We start from the raw sequence: 18,996 nt of genomic DNA, 5'->3' as shown, positions 1-18,996 counted from the left end.
TAAAAAACGAAACAAAACACTGAATCTGAGATGTTCAATTCCGATTTGAGACGCTTTCATATGTGGGACCAAAATCCAATACGTATCCAACATGCAGCGATTCGAAGAACAGCCAGATCAGAAATCATGCAATTTTTATGCCAATCCAACTCATCATTCATCATAATTTCACACCGCGGAGACCTCATAAACATTCAGGCTGATGTTTCTGTGCCAAAAATTAGAAGAGATTCATCCAAACCACTCAGTGTTTGAAGAGATTTCGACAGGCTGAACGCGGCTGTAGGAGAACAAGGATGCAAACCTGAACCAAAGAAGTGACTGCGCCTTTTTTATGGCTCAAACGCATTCTGAGTGATGAGCTCAGATGTCAGTGAAGCTTCATTATGGCTCCTGTCATGGGAGCGACTAGCTTTTGTTGGCAGCCGTGATTATTTACCTCTGGACAAGCCACGTGAAGCTCTGTTCTTTTGCGCATACTGGTCAATTTAGGAGCTGATGTGTTGAGACTGATTTCATTGTAAACACCCAAACAAAAACATCAGATTTGGTGAGAAAATCAGATTTGGGCCACTTTCTGCTGTTCGAACGTAGCTGAATGGAATGAGGCCGTCTTTTGGTTGGAAATTGTTGCTGAAGTCTAAATTTACGCTAACTTGATTACGCTAGCCCCACCAAATAGGTCATCTAACTACATCACCTGAGCTAATACAGCAATGGAACAGCCTTTGAGATGGCAGTGGGTAGTGATGAGTGTGTAGATGAGGGCGTGTTAAAAAAACAGCATTAAAATAGAAGGTTGGATTCTGAACTGGAACTAACACCAGAGTTGAAAGGAGGCTTTTTCCTAGCTCACATTTCACCAGGAGCCTCCACTTCTCGTTGCCATGGTGCTCGCCGTATCTTCCACCATCTACGTAGGGCTTTAAATAAACCTTTAGACTGTACCAAATGCTGCTTACTTCATGTCTGTCCAGAAGGTATTGCTTATTTTACTTGTAGGTTCAGCTGATGCTTCAAGAAACTGAAAATTCTTTGTGAATATTGAACAGAATGAGACCATCACTCACTCCAAATCTGCTCTCCTCTCCCTGCCCCAATCTTCTTAAAGGCCCTTCCTCCCTTAAATCATTAATGGAGGGATTGAGGTCCACATCAAAGGCTAAACCACATGCTTTAATGCTGACTCAGCATTGAGGTGCCCTCACTCTGTGGACTCCATAAAAGTTTCAAAAAAGGCAAAACAGGTTTTTAGGTCCAGGAGGTGATTGGAAAGCTTGTAGGGATCACTATGGCCCTGTTCACACCTGGCAGGAACATCTGTCTCAAGTGGTCTAATCATGAGTGGACGGCAAGACCTAAAGCCATCTACACCTGGCATTTCCTAACATCTCCAGTGACCACATGTGATCAGATTTCGCATCTGCACAAAGCGTTTACTACATCAGGCTTACATTTGTTGTTCCTTGTTTGTGTACAGGCTGTATGGGCTGTTGCAGTGAAGTGAAAAAAGTATTCGCTCCTTTCCTGACTCCCTTTAACATTGGTTATATAGTATATATCGCTCATATCTCCAAAATGGTAACTTTACAGGAGAAGCAAAAAACATACTTTACTTTTAATGTAAGTCAATGGAACTAGAACTTTTTCCAAGTCATTTTGAGCTGTTTCTTTTGTTCCATTCATCATGAGAATTACACACAGTGTAAAGGTCAACAGGCATTTTCAAAACCTTGTATCTCCAAAATGGTAATTTTACAGGAGAAGCAAAAAACATACTTTACTTTTACAAAAATGGAGATATAGATTTTGATCCGAACAGCAGACAGCATTCATTTAATACTGGATAATTGTTTTCAGATCTCTACACAAAATGTCTAAAATTAAACAAAGTAAATCTTAGTAAACAATAACATTTAAAAAATATGTAATCTATTTAAGGAACAAAATTATCACACACATTTGTGTAAAAAAGTAACTGCCCCTTTACAAAAGCCACACTCTTAAAAAAGATGGTTCTTCAAGGGTTCTTTATTGAAGGGAATAGTTCTATTTAGAACCATGAATTCTATATAGAGCCATTTCATGCTTAAATGGTTCTTTGCATAGTTAAATTGTTCTTCAGATTGTATATGGTTCAATAAAGAACCTTTCTGAAAATGATTATAGCAGTAAAAAAGGTTATACTATTCTTACAAGCTTGACATCATAACAATAGCAGAACTATTTCTGGTAATGTATAGAACCATATACAACACATTCTTTGTCAATCTGAAGAACTATTTCACCGTGCAGAGGACCCAGTGTTGGGGCAGTTGTGGGCTGGACGTTAGGGAACCAACCTGGTGACCGGAAAGTTGCTAGTTTGATCCCCAGAGCTGACAGTACATGACTGGGGTGCCCTTGAGCAAGACACCTAACGCCCACTGCTCCCTGGGTGCTATGGATTGGGCTGCCCACCACTCCAGGCAAGTGTGATCACTGCGGAAGTGAAATTTCCCTGTTGTGGGTCTAATAAGGGTCACTTAATCTTAATGTTCTATATTGAACCATTCCCTTTATTAAAGAACAATTGAAGAACCTTTTTATGAGTGTACAAATGAACCAAATGTAACTGACAATGAGATTTAGCTGGCTTTAATGTGGACAGCCCTGTCGAATGTAAACCTCACCGAAATAAATCTTACCATCAGAGTGATATAGTCATCGCAACCTTTTCACCAGCTCACTCAGCCACAATCAAAAGAAAATACATAAGATATGAGAAAACAATTGATTTAATGTATTCAAAGTGTTTACATAACCATTTAGGACATAACAGAACTACATTGAGGGCCATTACCTACAATTTGAGAACTGTAGGAACGTTGTTGAATCTCCCCAGCCACCAATGCAGTGGCTACTTATCTGTGAACTTACCGAACAATAGTAAAAATGACCTAGAAATAAAGTAGCTTTGCAAAGAAGACTGGACTCAGATTACCTCACACCGATGCAAATGGCTGATATCAAATCAGTTGCAGTTGGAATCTCTTCACTGGCTCACAGGTTTTATAGTGTACAAACAATGTGGGGGATAAGAGGCACCCTTGCCTCAGAGCACCTCATCCCACAGCTGGCATTTGAACTTGAATTGAAATCAGTGAGGTGTTGACCAACATTGCGTCCTCCTGCAGGTTGGACCAAGTTTGCGCGGCTGACCCGGGCCCTGACCAACAGCAGGAGTACCATCCAGCAGCTGACTCCTGTGAACAAGACAGATGTTAGCTCACACAAACACTCACGACTTGCAGAGGTATGTGCACACACACATTTACACACTATCAAATTACTCCATGCCCTTATTTTTAAGAATGTATTTATGGAATGTGCACATTTAATCAGTGTGGAACCCTCACAGTCTTCTAGGCATTCAGAGGAGCTGTAAAGTTTCCATTTTGGTAGTGCTGTAGTCAAGACTACTGGAGGCGAGTCAAAACCGAGACTATGAGTGGCCACAACTGAGGCAGGACCAAGACCAGATTAAGATTTTATCAGAATTTATTATCATTCATTATACACCGATCAGGCATAACATTATGAGCACCTCCTTGTTTCTACACTCATTAGAAGTTCCACTTACTGTATAGCTGCACTTTGTAGTTCTACAGTTACAGACTGTAGTCCATCTGTTTCTCTGATACTTTGTTAGCCCCCTTTTACCCTGTTCTTCAGTGGTCAGGACCCCCATGGACCCTCACAGAGCAGGTACGACTTGGGTGGTGGATCATTCTCAGCATTGCAGTAACACTGACGTGGTAGTGGTGTGTTAGTGTGTGTTGCGCTGGTCTGAGTGGATCAGACACAGCAGTACTGCTGGAGTTTTTAAACACCTCAGTGTCGCTGCTGGACTGAAAATAGTCCACCAACCAAAAATATCCAGCCAACAGGGTCCTGTGGGTAGCGTCCTGTGACCACTAACATTTCGCCCAACCCCTCTATCTCAACAAGAATCAGGACACCCTACCCCTAGACATGAACACACAAAACAGAGGGCTCAGGGCTGAGTGGTAGGGGTGAGGGGCGAAATGGGACTGGGCCTAAATACTGCTATTAGGTTGTTGAAGTTTCTATGTAATTATATGTTAAATTTGTTTTCTGTTTCTTTTCTGACACTGAAAATGAATTTATGCTTAATTGCTGTTTTCACTGGAAATTGGATAAACAAACGGGTGCTTTCTGAGTTTTGCGCAGCACTGTATACATGTAACCGCTGCTGTAAATACTGCTACACCTTACACTTATACCGTATATACCGCATTGTCTTACAACCTTGACCACACAGAAAGTTACACTGTCTGTTACAAGGACAAACTTGTAACACAACCACAGGTAAGCGCACACACACACACACACACACACGCACACACTCAAGGACATTATTGTAACACAATCGCATACACTGTCCCTGGATGAGGGCTTCTCCTGCAGCTGCCCGGCAGAAGTCATCATCAATAATTTACACCATGTTTTCACTGTAGTGAATGGGGGCTGGACTGGACTTTCATATTCTCGTTTTTGGGAGTGTGTGGGTGGTGTGGGAGTTTTCCAGCATTAGTTGTGTGAACTATAGATTCAGTGAGGGGGGGGGGTTGTACTCCTGAAGGCAATAATGGGGCCAAAAATCTAATTTACAGTTTCCTCCATTAACCTAAATGTACTCACCTGAGATATATTCGGTGTCTGAAGCTGTTAGCATTGGTCAAACTGCAGCTCACTTGCCTCGCACTGCCTAAAATATGTACCTAGCACTATCAGAATAATACCTTTAGGAAGGGTAAAAGAAGGCATTACTGAACCTTCGCATCTTGTGGAAGTTTTAAACTTAAGAAGCTTCTTCAGCCGGCTGCCATCAGGGAGGGACTGCGGAGTCTCCGGGCCAGGACCAGCAGACTGGGGGATGGCTTCATCCACCAGGCTGTCAGGATGCTCAACTCTCTAACTACTTTGCCCCCTTCTGCCCCCCACACACAAAGTTTGGACCTGACCCCCACTCCCCAGTACTGACCTCTCAGGGACTGTTACACGCCCATCACTTTAACTGCTCCATAAGCTCAGTCTGACCGCGCTACTGTTTATATCGGCACTGTTTACACCCACAGGCCTCAATCTGATTGTGCCTTATGTCAGTTTAGTGTTCATTTCAGGACCGTCTTATATTTATATTTACATATTATGTTTTTATTATTATTCTGTTTTACTACAATTAGTGTTTATTTTATTTTTAGTGTCTTTAAATTCACACTTTTCCTGTTTACTGTCTATTTAATGTTATTGCTACACCACGGGGGTCTGAGAGTAACGCAGTTTCAGTGCACTGTATGTCCTGTAGCTACATACTGTAGTATTGACAATACAGCTGACTTGGCTTGGAAAAAAAAAAGGTTCTTCAAACTTATGCATCTTCACACATTTCTCTAAGGAACTGTTCATTGAAAGCAAATGTGAAATGTTCTGATGTGTTTCCATGGTTAATACTCACTCTACATCCCTGTCCACAACACATGCTTCTTCTCCCACTGTCCATCTGTTCGATTCCCTCATGATTTTGCACTCTGTTGTTCGCTCTCAGTGCTCCTCTCTTCATCTTTCCAATACCTGATACTCATTCACTGGGAGCGCCAACATCTGAGCTCACGTTTTGACTTGATTACGATCCTTTAGGAGACGATCCCTGAAAGCAGGAGGACAGTGGCCCACTGTTGGCCCACTGATGGCAAAGCTGGTGGTCGTTGGCGTTTTTGCTCAGCGTTTTCTGGGTGGCCCACCAGTGCTTAGACAAAAATTCCACTTATTATCACTCCTTTTCCCTCACAGTCTGATTTACTGATTTTCCTTTCGCCTTTCTTTAGTTGTACTTTGTCAATTAGGTAGTAAAGTAAATCATTTCAATCTAGCACAGTGTCAGCAACAACATTATCTATAACATCATTTTATATTAGCTGTTATTTCTTTCTCTCAGTTGATTGTAATATTTGTCTTTGTTTATAAAATAAAGTCTGTGTGCATTTAAAATCTGTTTAAAGGAGATTAAAAACTAGTTAGACCTTGTATGCAGAACAGTCAGTGGGGTGCCGACCTTATCAAGACAGCGGACTGAAATATGATCACTATCTGGGATTCATTGCATTGTGAAATTTCAAAATGATTTGATACAGTTATTTTGATATGATTCAGAATTATTACAATTAAGAAGGACACACAATGTCACTGATGCAAAAGAACCTGTAACCTGAAGAACCTGCTAACAGTGCCCCCTTGTGGAGAATTTTCAGACTGCTAAATGTGAGTTAATGAGTGTCAAGCCACATCTAAAATGAATATAGCATATACACCATCAAAATAGCATCTAAAGACTACACAAACAGAGTTTTAGGTTTTTTTAACAGTTGAAAATAGTCACAGATTTTTGCCAAAAATGAGTGCATTTTTCTAGCACATCATGCACTACTCTGGGCTCAAGGAGGATGCTAGAGGCAGGATTCAGATTTGCAGCAGCCATTTCAGTTTAGCTTCAGGTTCAGAGACACACAACAATGAGACTAAAACAAAAACCAGCTAAGCTGGCCACTTTTCAGTGGCTTCCAGATGGACTTTTCAGTCCTTTTCTGTCTCTGCCACTGCTGCGTGTCTGTCTCTCTCTGTTCCCTCTCTGCTCTTTTTAAAAGGGACACAAAGCGAGAGGGAACGAGAGCTCATTGTTCTGCCTCCTCGTCAACGTCTCCCGATCGTAGCACGAACGTGGATCGAATGTGAGGTGGAGTGGTGCAGCTTCACTGCGGAACAGGGCTAAAGACTCGCTTCCACTTTCATTTCTCTGGTTACCGGCATCGTCGCCTTCCTCCTCCTGCCATCACTCGCTTCCCTCGGCGGGCCTCAGGCTTTGCGCTCCACCCCCCTCACTTGTGGTTCTCCCCTGTCGTCCTTACAGGGCTTTTTATTCCCTCTGTGTTTGGGTCCCACTTTCCTGCCGGCTCTAGTGGCCGTCATCAGGCCCCGGGGGTCAGGCACATGCCACAATTCTGTATTGAAAATGATTATAATCTATTACAACATTCAAAAATCAATGCAGCTGATACTCCACCTTCAGATCGTTATGACAGGGTATTTAATTCTATACACAATTATGTAATTAGTGAGATACGTTTGCAGATTTACAGGTTTTGGTCCACGCTTCGGACGTGTTTGTATTCATGCCAGAAATACCGCTAAATAATACTATACACATAATAACTTTTCCTCAAATTCAGATCACAGACGTTTAGAACCTGCACGTCATTTTTCAGCAAGAAAATTACAACATACTTTTGTTATTAGCTGGCAGTAACTGCAAACTCTAAAAGTTAATCATTTATCTCTCGGCTTTCTCAGGTGTTCCAGCTGGGCTCGGACATTCTGCCTCAGTACAAGCAGGAGGCTCCCAAGACCCCCCCTCACATCATCCTACACTACTGCACCTTCAAGACCACCTGGGACTGGGTCATCCTCATCCTCACCTTCTACACAGCCATCATGGTGCCCTACAACGTCTCCTTCAAGACCAAGCAGAACAACGTCACCTGGCTGGTGCTGGACAGTGTGGTGGACGTCATCTTCCTGGTGGACATTGTGCTGAACTTCCACACCACATTCGTGGGGCCTGGAGGCGAGGTGATCTCCGACCCCAAGCTGATTCGGATGAACTATCTGAAGACCTGGTTCGTCATAGACCTGCTGTCATGCTTGCCCTATGACATCATCAATGCTTTTGAAAACGTGGATGAGGTGAATAGAGCGTGAGAAGCTCTGCATTAATGTATTTTCATCATTAGTTACTGCACTCAGATGCAAACGCCTTAGTTGGGGTAAAATCACTGTAATGCACGGCTCTATGTGGCTTATTGCTTCTTTAAAAAAATCCCAGAAATGTAAGATAAACAACAAATTTCAATACCTATTTTAAGCTAGAATGAATAATAATCACAATGATCAATTTTGCTAAGAAATATAGTTCATTTAGATCAGACTGAGAACAGCCGAAGACTTGCAGTCATTTCACTACATTTTTCCTTGTCGTATAGTAATGAACATTTTATAATATAGTATAAGTACAGTACATAAGTAGTCACTGGCTTCCAAACTACTGCAGTGATGATGGAGATTTACCCTAGCACCTCTATGGAACTTCCTGTGTTATGTTAGCACCATGCTAACAGTGCCACACCACACAGAGTTTTATACTACAAAAATGTCTACATTCAAGTTACATGTTCCTTACGTTATGCACATTTTTATATTGCAGGTTTACAGAGAACATTCAGTAAATACTACAGTTAAAACACTGAATATTAATAGAGGAGCCTATTGGTGGTTGGTTAGTGTAGTGGTTAACACATTTGCCTTCTATGCTGTAGACTGGGGTTCAAGCACCCTACACTATACCAATAAGGGTCCTTGGGCAAGACTCTTAACACCGCCTTGGCCTCTCTGGATAAGAGCGTCAGCCAAATGCCATAAATGCCATAAATATTAGCAATCTTTTAGCCTATTTGTCAAGAAAATAAGTTGTTAGCCCCCTCAGTTCAAGCAAACTGGCTTTTTACTTACTTTCTCTCAATATGCTTGGTGGTCCCTGTGAGCAGTACTGCAGTCCGTTCACAGCACAGTGATTTTTACTGAAGATATTCTGTTTAATGTGCAGATTCTAAACTTTCAAGTTTAGAATCTATACTAGATTTGTGTTTGTAAGTAGAACATATTATGATTTTTTTTTTGGTCATTATTTGACATTGGAGCAAAAAGAAAGAAATCAGAAGTGCAGACTCATAGTCAAATGCAAATATAATGCAAATCCAACAGTACCATTCATTTTATTATTATATAGTTTCATTCACATATTATAGGAAAAACTGCGTCTGCGGACTGAAATATGCGCACTATCTGGGATTCATTGCATTGTGAAATTTCAAAATGATTTGCTATTTTGATATGATTTAGAATTATTACAATTAAGAAGGATATAATGTCTCTGATCCAAAGCTCCTCTCTTCTGAAGAACCTGTAGTGCTAACAGTGCCCCCTTGTGGAGAACCTTCAGACTGCTAAATGTGAGTTAATGAGTGTCAAGCCACATCTTAAGCGAATATAGCATATACAACATCAAAATAGCATCTAAAGCATCTAAAGACTATAAATATTAGAGTTTTAGTTTTTTTTAACTGTTGAAAGTAGTCAGAGATTTTTGCCAAAAATGAGTGCATTCTTCTAGCACGTCATGCGCTACCCCGGGCTCAGGGAGGATGCTAGAGGCAGGATTCAGATTTGCAGCAGCTATTTAAAAACAACTGTAACTGTAAACCATCCAAAACAAAGTCCTCAAAATAAATAAATAAATAAATAAAAATACTGCATAGCTATGCTAACATTGCCTGTGAAAGTCTATTGAATGAGTGGGATCAGGCTAGACTTTGGCTTGGCAGTTGTAGCTTTTCTCACAGCTTAATCTGGAGAAAATGTAATGAAATAACTCTAAATCCCTTAAAGGATTGAAATAAAAAGCTCAAGCAAAGCCACACAGCAGACCAGTGCTAATCATAACTAATACAGGCTGTTTACAAATGAAACCTGTACTTAGCCCCTTAAACTGGTCTTGACATCAAGCGATTTTAGTTCTAAAAACCGTGAAGATTAAAAGGCTCTCCCTGTTGTGAGGCCAGCCTAGCTGCTTCTCTCTCAACTCTCTTCAAACGAACTAAAGCCTGAGGATTTGCGCAGCTTTGGAGGGATCAATACTTTTGGAGATTAATTGATCCTCCATGTAGAGAGACAGAAGGGTAGAAAAGCAAAGCAGAGCTGTGTTCAACACTAAAGTGTTGCGCAGAGAGATGGCGATAGCGGAAAAGGCGGAATCTCGTGTGTTGGGTGAGGAAATCTGCACTTTAAAAAGTAGTTTAATGTGAACTTTGGCAAATTGATGTGGGTTTCAAACAGTTTCCACCAGACAGGCCAAAGGATCTGCTTGTGATGACCGGTCCACTGGCAGCTTGGATCTTGTCAGTATTTTGTTTTTTCCTGTTTTATCACAGTGTAAAGGATTCTAATGGTTTAAAGGGGGACTCACAGAGAGAGAGAGAGAGAGAGAGAGAGAGAGAGAGAGAGAGAGAGAGAGAGAGACAGAGAGAGAGAGAAGGAGAGAGAGGTAGAGAGGAGTGAGAGAGACACACAGAGAGACAGAGAGAGAGAGAAGGAGATGGAGAAGTAGAGAGCGGTAGAGAGAGAGATGGAGAGAGAGAGACAGAGAGAGAGAAAGGAAGAGAGAGAGACACAGAGAGAGAGAGAGAAGAGAGAGAGAGACAGAGAGAGAGAGAGAAGAGAGAGAGAGAAAGAGAGAGAGAGAGAGAGAAGGAGAGAGAGGTAGAGAAAGAGAGTGAGAGAAGGAGAGATAGGTAGAGAGGAGTGAGAGAGAGAATGAGAGAGAGAGAGAAGGAGAAGGAGAGAGAGACACACACAGAGAGACAGAGAGAGAGAGAAGGAGAGAGAGACACAGAGAGAGAAAGAGAGACAGAGAGAGAGAGAGAGAGAGAGAGAGAGAAGAGGAGAGAGAGAGAGAGAAAGAGAGGGAGAGAGAGAGAGAGAGAGAGAGAGAGAGAGAGAGAGGGAGGGAGAACAACCCAGAGTGAATAGAAACTACTTGCTTCTCTGCTTACCAGTGAATGGGCCAAGTGAGGTAGGTGGGGGAGGTGGGGGAGGTGGGGGAGGTAGATAGTTTTGTGATTTTTTGCGTGGCCCACATTAGACGGTCTGATCTAAGCTAACGGCTAACAGTGATATCAGTACGTTCTCACAGACGTTTCCTACCTTGATTCCAGGATCAGCTGGACTGAAACGGCGGGTGTGTAAATCTGCCGCTTTGCATTCAGACCCGAAAGGCGTGCAGGGCGGAGAGGTACATGCAGGGCGCTGTAAGGAAAAAATACTACCCAAAGGAAACGTATGTTTTCCAGATTAGCGCAGATTATTCACCAACAGGACATATAAAACTTTATTAGACACAGCAGACACAGCAGTGGTGATGTCTGTAGTGTAGGTATAATGACGTCTGGTTCCTAGTACAGCAGTGGTGAACAATTCTGACTGTAAATCTCTCTAGAAATTCCACACCAAAGCACTCAGAGACTTTGTTCACATCTAAACCATTAAATAATTACTTCATTTTGCAAAATCAATGGAGTTCCCTTTTGTGAAACTAGAACTAATTCCAGAAGGATTTCGTGGTTTGCTAATGGAATCTAAAACGTGTCCTAATTAGCAGTGTTTAATGGCAACCATTTACACCAATTTTGATTAGAAAGCCAAACCATCAGATTTTAATACTAATGCCTGTAATGGTCTTTTTCTCAGCAGGGTTGCTACCAAACTACTTAACCCAGTTTCCATCTAATGAAGAAATTTGGACATTATGAGGGCTAAGCTACCTGGTTGAGTGGACTTAGCTGAGCTAACTAGAATGGTTAAATTAACTTGACCCCTGCTTACCTTTTTTAAAATGAAATTTGGATGTTGCCCTTTTCTGAGGAACCATTTCATCTGAGTGGTGTCTTCATGTTAGAGTTTCAAATGATGATTTGTCCGACCACACAACAGTTCTCCACTTCCCCTCAAGTCCATTTTAAATGAGCTCAGGCCCAGAGAAGGTGGCAGCATTTCTGAATCCTGTTTATATTTGGTTTCTTCTTTGCATTCTTTGCAAACTTGCATTTGTGGATGCAGTGATGAACTGTGTTCACAGACAGATCTTTTCAGAAGTGTTTCTGAGCCCATGCAGTGATTTCCACTACAGAATCATGTTTTTAATGAAATGATGGCCCAAAGATCACGGCCAGCCAATGCTGGTTTTTTTTTTTGGCCTTGTCCCTTACTAACATTCCTCCAGATTACGCTTTTGTGGCTACTTACTTTTTTAATGAACTGCAGCTCGTTGGCTAATTTTTCTTCAGTTCCTGCCCCAGAAACAGTGACTCTAGAGTGTTTTGTGCCTCCTCCTATCTCTAAACCAGCCCAGGCTCAATCAATCATGACCTTTCTGTAGCTGTAGGGGGTGCACTCTCCTGCACCGCTGCTGGTGTATTAGCCAAATCATCTCCACAGATCATATTAACACTAGCATCAAATCAGTTGGTGCCTCATTGACCCAACCAAGTGCTGTGGGAGCTGGAAGTTTCAGAAGACTTACTGTTAAACAGTGTGGGGTTTTGCACAGGTCATAACAGCATTAGCCTCATAGCAATAAAAGCTTCATCTGAGAAACTAGAGGTGTTATTAGCCTTGTTGCCCACAACCCAGTGCTGTAGAAGCTGTAGGTTTATGCCACACTACTGTACACTGTTTAAGTTGCAGAGATGCCTGAGCTAATTCAGTGATAGCTGTGCAGTCTTTGTGTAACTGTACACTGGATATCCAATCGGCTGGATCTTTTCCAGTGCTATGCTAGTCTCCCTCATCTCAAAAATATAAAAAATAGCCCTATGCAGTGCTTGTTTACCAGCCGTCATTTGATGTAGGAGTTTCTGATTATGCCGTTTAATCTCTCTGGAGAAGTGCTGAACTTTTTTTTATGCTGTTTGTTAAAAGTGCTGTTGGAGTTCAGCTTATATGTGTTCCTAGGGGAGGTCTGTGATGAGGTTGGGGCCTAAACAGCAAAATACACACACAAGCATCAGAGCCTGGAGCTAAATCCTTTAATCTCCCTTCAGATCACAAGGTACCATTAGCTAAGTTTTCCACTTAGCCGCAAAACAGCATGCTAAAATGAAATGCGATGTACTATGTACATGTATGTATTATTATCAATATTATGCAATCTGCAGTGTTTTTATCTAAAAAATTCCATTTAGCTAACCAATACCGAGCATGTGATGCTTCTCTTTCTCTGCATGACCTTCTACAGTGCTGGTTTAGCAGCTCTAGAAACTCCAGGCTGATTACATTTATGGCATTTGGCTGACGCTTTGATCATTTTACATGGGTAGGCCAAGGTGTTGTTAGGAGTCTTGCCCAAGGACTCTTATTGGTGTAGCGTGGGGTGGTTGCCCTGGTGGGGGACTGAACCCCAGTCTGCAGTGTAGCAGGCAGAGGTGTTACCCACTGCACTAACCAACCTCATCTTAGGTAAATCTCTGAAGGAGACTTTTAAGTGGACAGTTGTCAGGCAAGGCTGTTCGGGATCTCAGCTGGACCAGTGCGCTTTAGCTCAGTTCGAACATCTATGCTTTACTGAGCTTTTGCAGGCCTTTGTTAATGAATTTATGAGGTCCATCAGCAAACATCACTCGTTCAGTTCGTTTCATGTTACAAATGTTGGAGAGTATTTTGCTCTTCGCTCTGTTTCTTATGCTTTGGGCTGTTCTTATCATTTTTTAACATAAATGGCTTTTAGCTTTTAATTATAACTTCCAACAAAAACGCTAAACCATTATAAAGTTAATTTTACATCTTTCAGAAAAGCCTGCCATGTGAGAAAGCTGCACAAAGTGTATTCATTATCAACTCTGAGGCAGTCAGAAGCAAATGGAAGCAATTTAATAAATAGGCTAAATAGCAGATTCGTTCCATTTCAAATGTGACCTTTTGTGGTCGGTTTTCAAACTGAAGACTAGTCTGCAGCTCTTTTATAGGGATCAGCATCTCCGGATGATTTGTTAGCAGGTTCTCTGCCTGCTGAAAGTGAACCTGGGTCAGAGACTTTATGATGGTTTCATTTCACTGGCTACGACATCGATCAGGCGTAACATTCTGACCACCTCCTCGTTTCTGCGCTCACTGTCCATCTTATCAGCTCCACTTACTGTATAGCTGCACTTTGTAGTTCTGCAGTTACAGACTGTAGTCCATCTGTTTCTCTGATACTTTGTTACCCTGTTCTTCAGTGGTCAGGACCCCCGTGGACCCTCACAGAGCAGGTATCGTTTGGGTGGTGGATCATTCTCAGCACTGCAGTAACACTGACGTGGTGGTGGTGTGTTAGTGTGTGTTGTGCTGGTACGAGTGGATCAGACAGATTTTAAACACCTGTGGGCAGCGTTACTTGATAATCATCAGATGATGGTAAACTCTGGGTCTACATGAGTCAGACAGAAATCAGAAACCAGCCAATAGACTCACAGAAGAAGACGTGATGTGAACATAATGTAAAACTTCATACCGCAGCTTTAAAAAAAAAAAAACATTGTGCCACATTTCCTGAGAATATGAACCTACATCAACTAGAAGATGGCAAAAATTTAAAGCCCTTATTTCGTCAAGCATGTACTTGGTTTCAGCGTCACTGCATGCAGCAACGCCGCTCGCTTATTTCGAGTACCACTGTCTCTATTCACACATGCACAGACTGAAAAACCCAAAATAAATCACTAACATACTAATAGAATTCTATATAGACGCCAGGAGAAAATAGCATTATCATAGATGTGTATTGTTTACCACACTTTTGGCTGAATTTTGACGTTTGTGGTCCGAGCACAAGGCCTAGCTCTGGTCATGTTTCACCACAGATAAAGCATTATAGTAAACTTACTTTCAAGCAGTGTCAACTCAGCTGTGCGCAGCTGTGTTAGCTCATAAATGTGAGGATCCAGTGACGTTCGGTGGAAAATTGTACTCAGGATAACATAAATTGACCTTGGAATCACTTAATCTCCCATCATGTGTTTGCAGTCTAAGGGTTTCCGTGCATGTTGGCAGTGAATGTTTTCAGAGGCCTAACGAGTTCATTCTGTTATCTTTCAGGGGATTAGCAGTTTGTTTAGCTCCCTGAAGGTGGTGCGACTGCTGCGGTTGGGACGTGTGGCACGGAAACTGGACCATTATCTGGAATACGGTGCTGCTGTTTTGGTCTTATTGGTGTGTGTGTTTGGGCTGGTGGCTCATTGGCTGGCCTGTATCTGGTACAGCATTGGAGACTACGAAGTCATCGATGAGCTCACAAACACCATCAAAACAGACAGCTGGCTCTACCAGTTAGCAACGAGCATCGGCTCTCCTTACCGCTACAATTCTAGCGGCTCTGGACACTGGGAAGGTGGCCCTGGGAAACACTCTCTCTACATTACGTCCCTCTACTTCACCATGACAAGTCTGACCACCATTGGATTTGGGAACATCGCACCGACCACAGATGGAGAGAAGATCTTCTCGGTGGCCATGATGATGGTGGGATGTAAGTGTCAATCTATATTACATGGTTTTCCTACCTGAGTCCACACATAGTCAGTCAGCCTAGGCATGTTTGCCGATGTCTGTAGTAGGGCTGCAACAAGCGGCTAATTTGATAGTCGAATAATCGATCAGTTACTGAAAGGGATAATCGATTAATCGGATTATGAATCACTACATTGCCAATTAAATGTTATATAGATTTGGCTTGAGGTTGTTTTATGTATTTGGTAATGAACAGTGAAGACAGTAATGACGGAAGTAGGACGGCTTTATACGTTAACATTAGCTAACTGGCTCTCTAGCACATCTATCTCCGCGTCCCAATGCACACACTGCTGTATTTCACGTCACACTAAGAAATGCACTTCTAATGGTATATGCACTATTTTTACACATTATCAATCATGCTAGTTTGGGATGCGGTTTGGGATGTATCTTACCAAGATTACTCTTCTTCACAGTGCGACATTGCACAGATTTTTGCCAATCCGATTGAACACATTCCGATTACAGATTCAGACTGAGGTGTTTATACGCACATTCTGTTCAACAGTTTGATGGGAAAGCTTTGTGTACATGTGCGCTACTGATGCAAATTGATGCACATGCAAGGAGAACCGCTTAGAGTAAAAGTTACCATGACAACGAACATCACGTGAGGTCCAGTCAGAGTGAGATGAGCAGCAGTGAGCAGTGCTTGTGTTTTTAGTTGCTTTAAAATGACGTCAGACTCAGAAAAACGTCCTTCGCGTGTCCTTATTGAAGAAGGCAAGACGTCGTGCTCTGAGACACATAAGCTGGACATCCGTCTTGTAAAGCTCAGAGCATAAACTTCGCCTCCATTGCAGACCAGTTTCTGCTCCACCATGTAGAACGTTATAAACTTTCGCTGTGACGCGACGCACATGCAGTACGGACTTAAACGTTCCGATAGGGAATGTAATCAGATACAGGCATTTACATGGATATTGTTCTTCTATTTAACTGATTATTTACAGAATTACCCACCTCGTTCAATCAGATAGAAACTGTATCCCAAATAGCCTCAAACTGACTAGATTATTGAGGTGTTTACAGACGTATTTTATTCAGATTGAGGTATTAGTCAGATTATTAATGGATTATTAGGCTGCATGTAAACGTGGCTAGTGAGCTGCTGCGTATCCTATTGAGATGCTCCATCATGGAGGATGTGCTCCCATAGCCAGCGAAGCTCGGCTTTACAAATGACACAACTGACAACTTTGTTTTCTTAGTTTAGCTGCCGCACTTTTGGAGGATTTTGTTCTCGAGGCAGCCAGTCGACTACTAAATTAGTTGCCAACTAATTTGGTCGTCGATTTTAGTCGACTAAGTCGAAAATCTTTGCGTCTCTAGTCTGTAGTTCGCTTCTCTGGCTTGGCACTAGAGCTGTGCCTGATACACCCCCACCGGGAGACGGCATCTGAAGCATCTACTTGACAGGGTGAGGAGCTCGGTCATCTCTGAGGAGCTCAGAGTGAAGCCGCTACTCCTCCACGTTCAGAGGAGCCAGTTAATGTTGTTCGGGCATCTGATCAGGAGGTCCCCTCGCCGTCTACCGGTGGGGGTGTATCAGGCACAGCTCTAGTGCCAAGCCAGAGAAGCGAACTACAGACTAGGGATGAACATCTTAAAAAGTCAAAGCCACACTGGGAAGTTTTAGCGTCTTGTACAGAAATGGAGTTTCCACACCTAATCTCATATAACCTAGCCAGTATGGTTAGCACATCAGCCTTGTCGCCTCAGGCGGAACCAATTTCAGCTGAGGACGGAGGAATTGGGTAAAATCTGAGTTTTCACCAGACTGTTCCTTGAAAATAAGAGCCTTCTGATTCTATCATGTTCTGCTTCTTCATTGATCATAAAGCAGAGAGAGTTTTTTTTCTTTTTCAACTCTGAAGCTTCTATAAATTCAGAGATGTGATCGATTTCAGTCCCTTCAGAGCAGAAAGAGATCAGACACAAGGCAGGAAGGACAGCCTGCCCTATTTTGACATTTTCCATCTTTTTTTCCTTTCACGCTGTCTCCCTCAAACGTACAGATTCCAGTTTAGTGTAATGGCCTATTTAATTTGATCAGCGGATGATATGAGAGAATTGGATGCACTGGTATGCTGAGCAAGCGCGCACACACACACACACACACACACACACACACACACACACAGACATTATCGAGCCGTTCTTCAGTTATTTATAAATCCATTTTTTTTCTTCTCAAAGTCATAAAGTTTTTTTTGTTTTTTTTATGCTCTTTCCAGACATTTTAGAAGTACACATGCAGCAGCAGCTCCAAGGCTGATTGTTTACCATATATTTTATATGAGCAGGTGTGTCAACAGCCCTGTTTCATAGGTTCAGTACAGCTTGTCTGTGTAAGGACAGATGCATTTCAGATTTCTGTACTTTAGTCAATGATAGACTGATATATGTAAACTATGTCTGTTCTGATTGGCTGCCCTGTGTTATGTCTCATTCACAAAGCAGTCCAGGCTGAAATGTACAGAACAGATGTTTAGATTTAGAATGAAAATTTATTTTCAGCAATTTTCTGTTTTTTGCAAAGGTCCTGAAAAGCCTTGAGGTAGTAATAATTTTCTGGATTGTTATATTGAGGAAAGGAGTTAACTATCATGTGTTCTCAAGATAGCAAAGTTATCTTGAGACGACGTAAGCATCTAGCGATCTCAAGGTAGCAAAGTTGTTATCTTGAGATCACAAGATATTTAACTTGTGATTTTAAGATAGCAATGTTGTTATCTTGAGACGAGTTAAATATCTGGTGATCTCAAGACAGTAAAGGTGTTATCTTGAGACAACGAGTTAAGTATCTTGTGATCTCAAGATAGCAAAGTTGTTCATTTGAGATCACAAGATAGATAACTTGTGATTTCAAGATAGCAAAGTTGTTGTCTTGAGATCAGTTAAATATCTTGTGATCTCAAGATAAAGTTATTACCTTGAGACAATGAGTTAAGCATCTAGCGATTTCAAGATAACAGTTGTTATTTTGAGACAATAAGTTGTTAACTTGAGATCTTGAGATAACAAGATGACAATCCAGAAAATGATAGCTGCAGCTCGTGGCCACTCTGGACTTCCGTACTTTTTGGAGGTGTGGAGTCTCAGGAATGCTGCATTGATCCATTTGCTTCCTTTCAGCCAGTAACAGCACAACGTTTAATCGTTTTCCCACAGTTCACTGTGCTGTAGACTGTCTGCAGGAACAGCACTCCACTACACTTCAGTGTGGATGGCTGGGGCTAAACTGCTGGACATATGTAAATATATTCATTGTTGTGACTGTTGTGGTCAGTTCAAAGCAGATTGTTTTTGCAGCTTAGTTTCCATGATGTATGAACTGGGGAGTGATTTATATGTTTGGGACACTGTAAACCATCCAAACAAAGAAAATCTCATACATTCACCTTTTTATTTATGACTTCCGAGCAGGAACACGTGACATGTTTATGATGTTTTTATCAACGTTTATTAAGAAATTACATTTGGGTGTTAACTTTTCAAGAAAACGAAGACTCAGACCAGCCATCCACTGAAACGAGTCTAAAACACTCCTGCTCCTCGATTGTCCCACCACACTTTCCAGAAAAAAGGCTCTGAATGAATGGCTCTGAGCGCCACTTCAGGGAGGAATGATTGTGACTAGTTGAAAGTTTGACAGAGATATGAGGCAGCATGACCCAGCAGCTGTCTGTTCTTCTTCCATTTAAGCTGCCTATCATC

General features: G+C 41.9%; 1 protein-coding gene across 1 annotated transcript in view; it reads left to right on the top strand.

Annotated features, from left to right (window-relative positions):
- Positions 1–18,996, top strand: part of kcnh5b (potassium voltage-gated channel, subfamily H (eag-related), member 5b) — an 80,818-nt gene that overhangs the window by 26,034 nt on the left and 35,788 nt on the right. Inside the window, exons 5-7 of the mRNA XM_037538328.1 lie at positions 3,177–3,295; positions 7,411–7,803; positions 14,803–15,232. Coding sequence (XP_037394225.1) covers positions 3,177–3,295; positions 7,411–7,803; positions 14,803–15,232 — 942 coding nt within the window. The remainder of the gene's footprint in view (positions 1–3,176; positions 3,296–7,410; positions 7,804–14,802; positions 15,233–18,996) is intronic.

Source organism: Pygocentrus nattereri, chromosome 5 (assembly GCF_015220715.1).
Source record: "Pygocentrus nattereri isolate fPygNat1 chromosome 5, fPygNat1.pri, whole genome shotgun sequence".
Taxonomy (NCBI): Eukaryota; Metazoa; Chordata; class Actinopteri; order Characiformes; family Serrasalmidae; genus Pygocentrus; species Pygocentrus nattereri.
The sequence above is the reverse complement of the archived record's forward strand: the minus strand, read 5'-3'. Positions and strand labels throughout refer to the sequence as shown.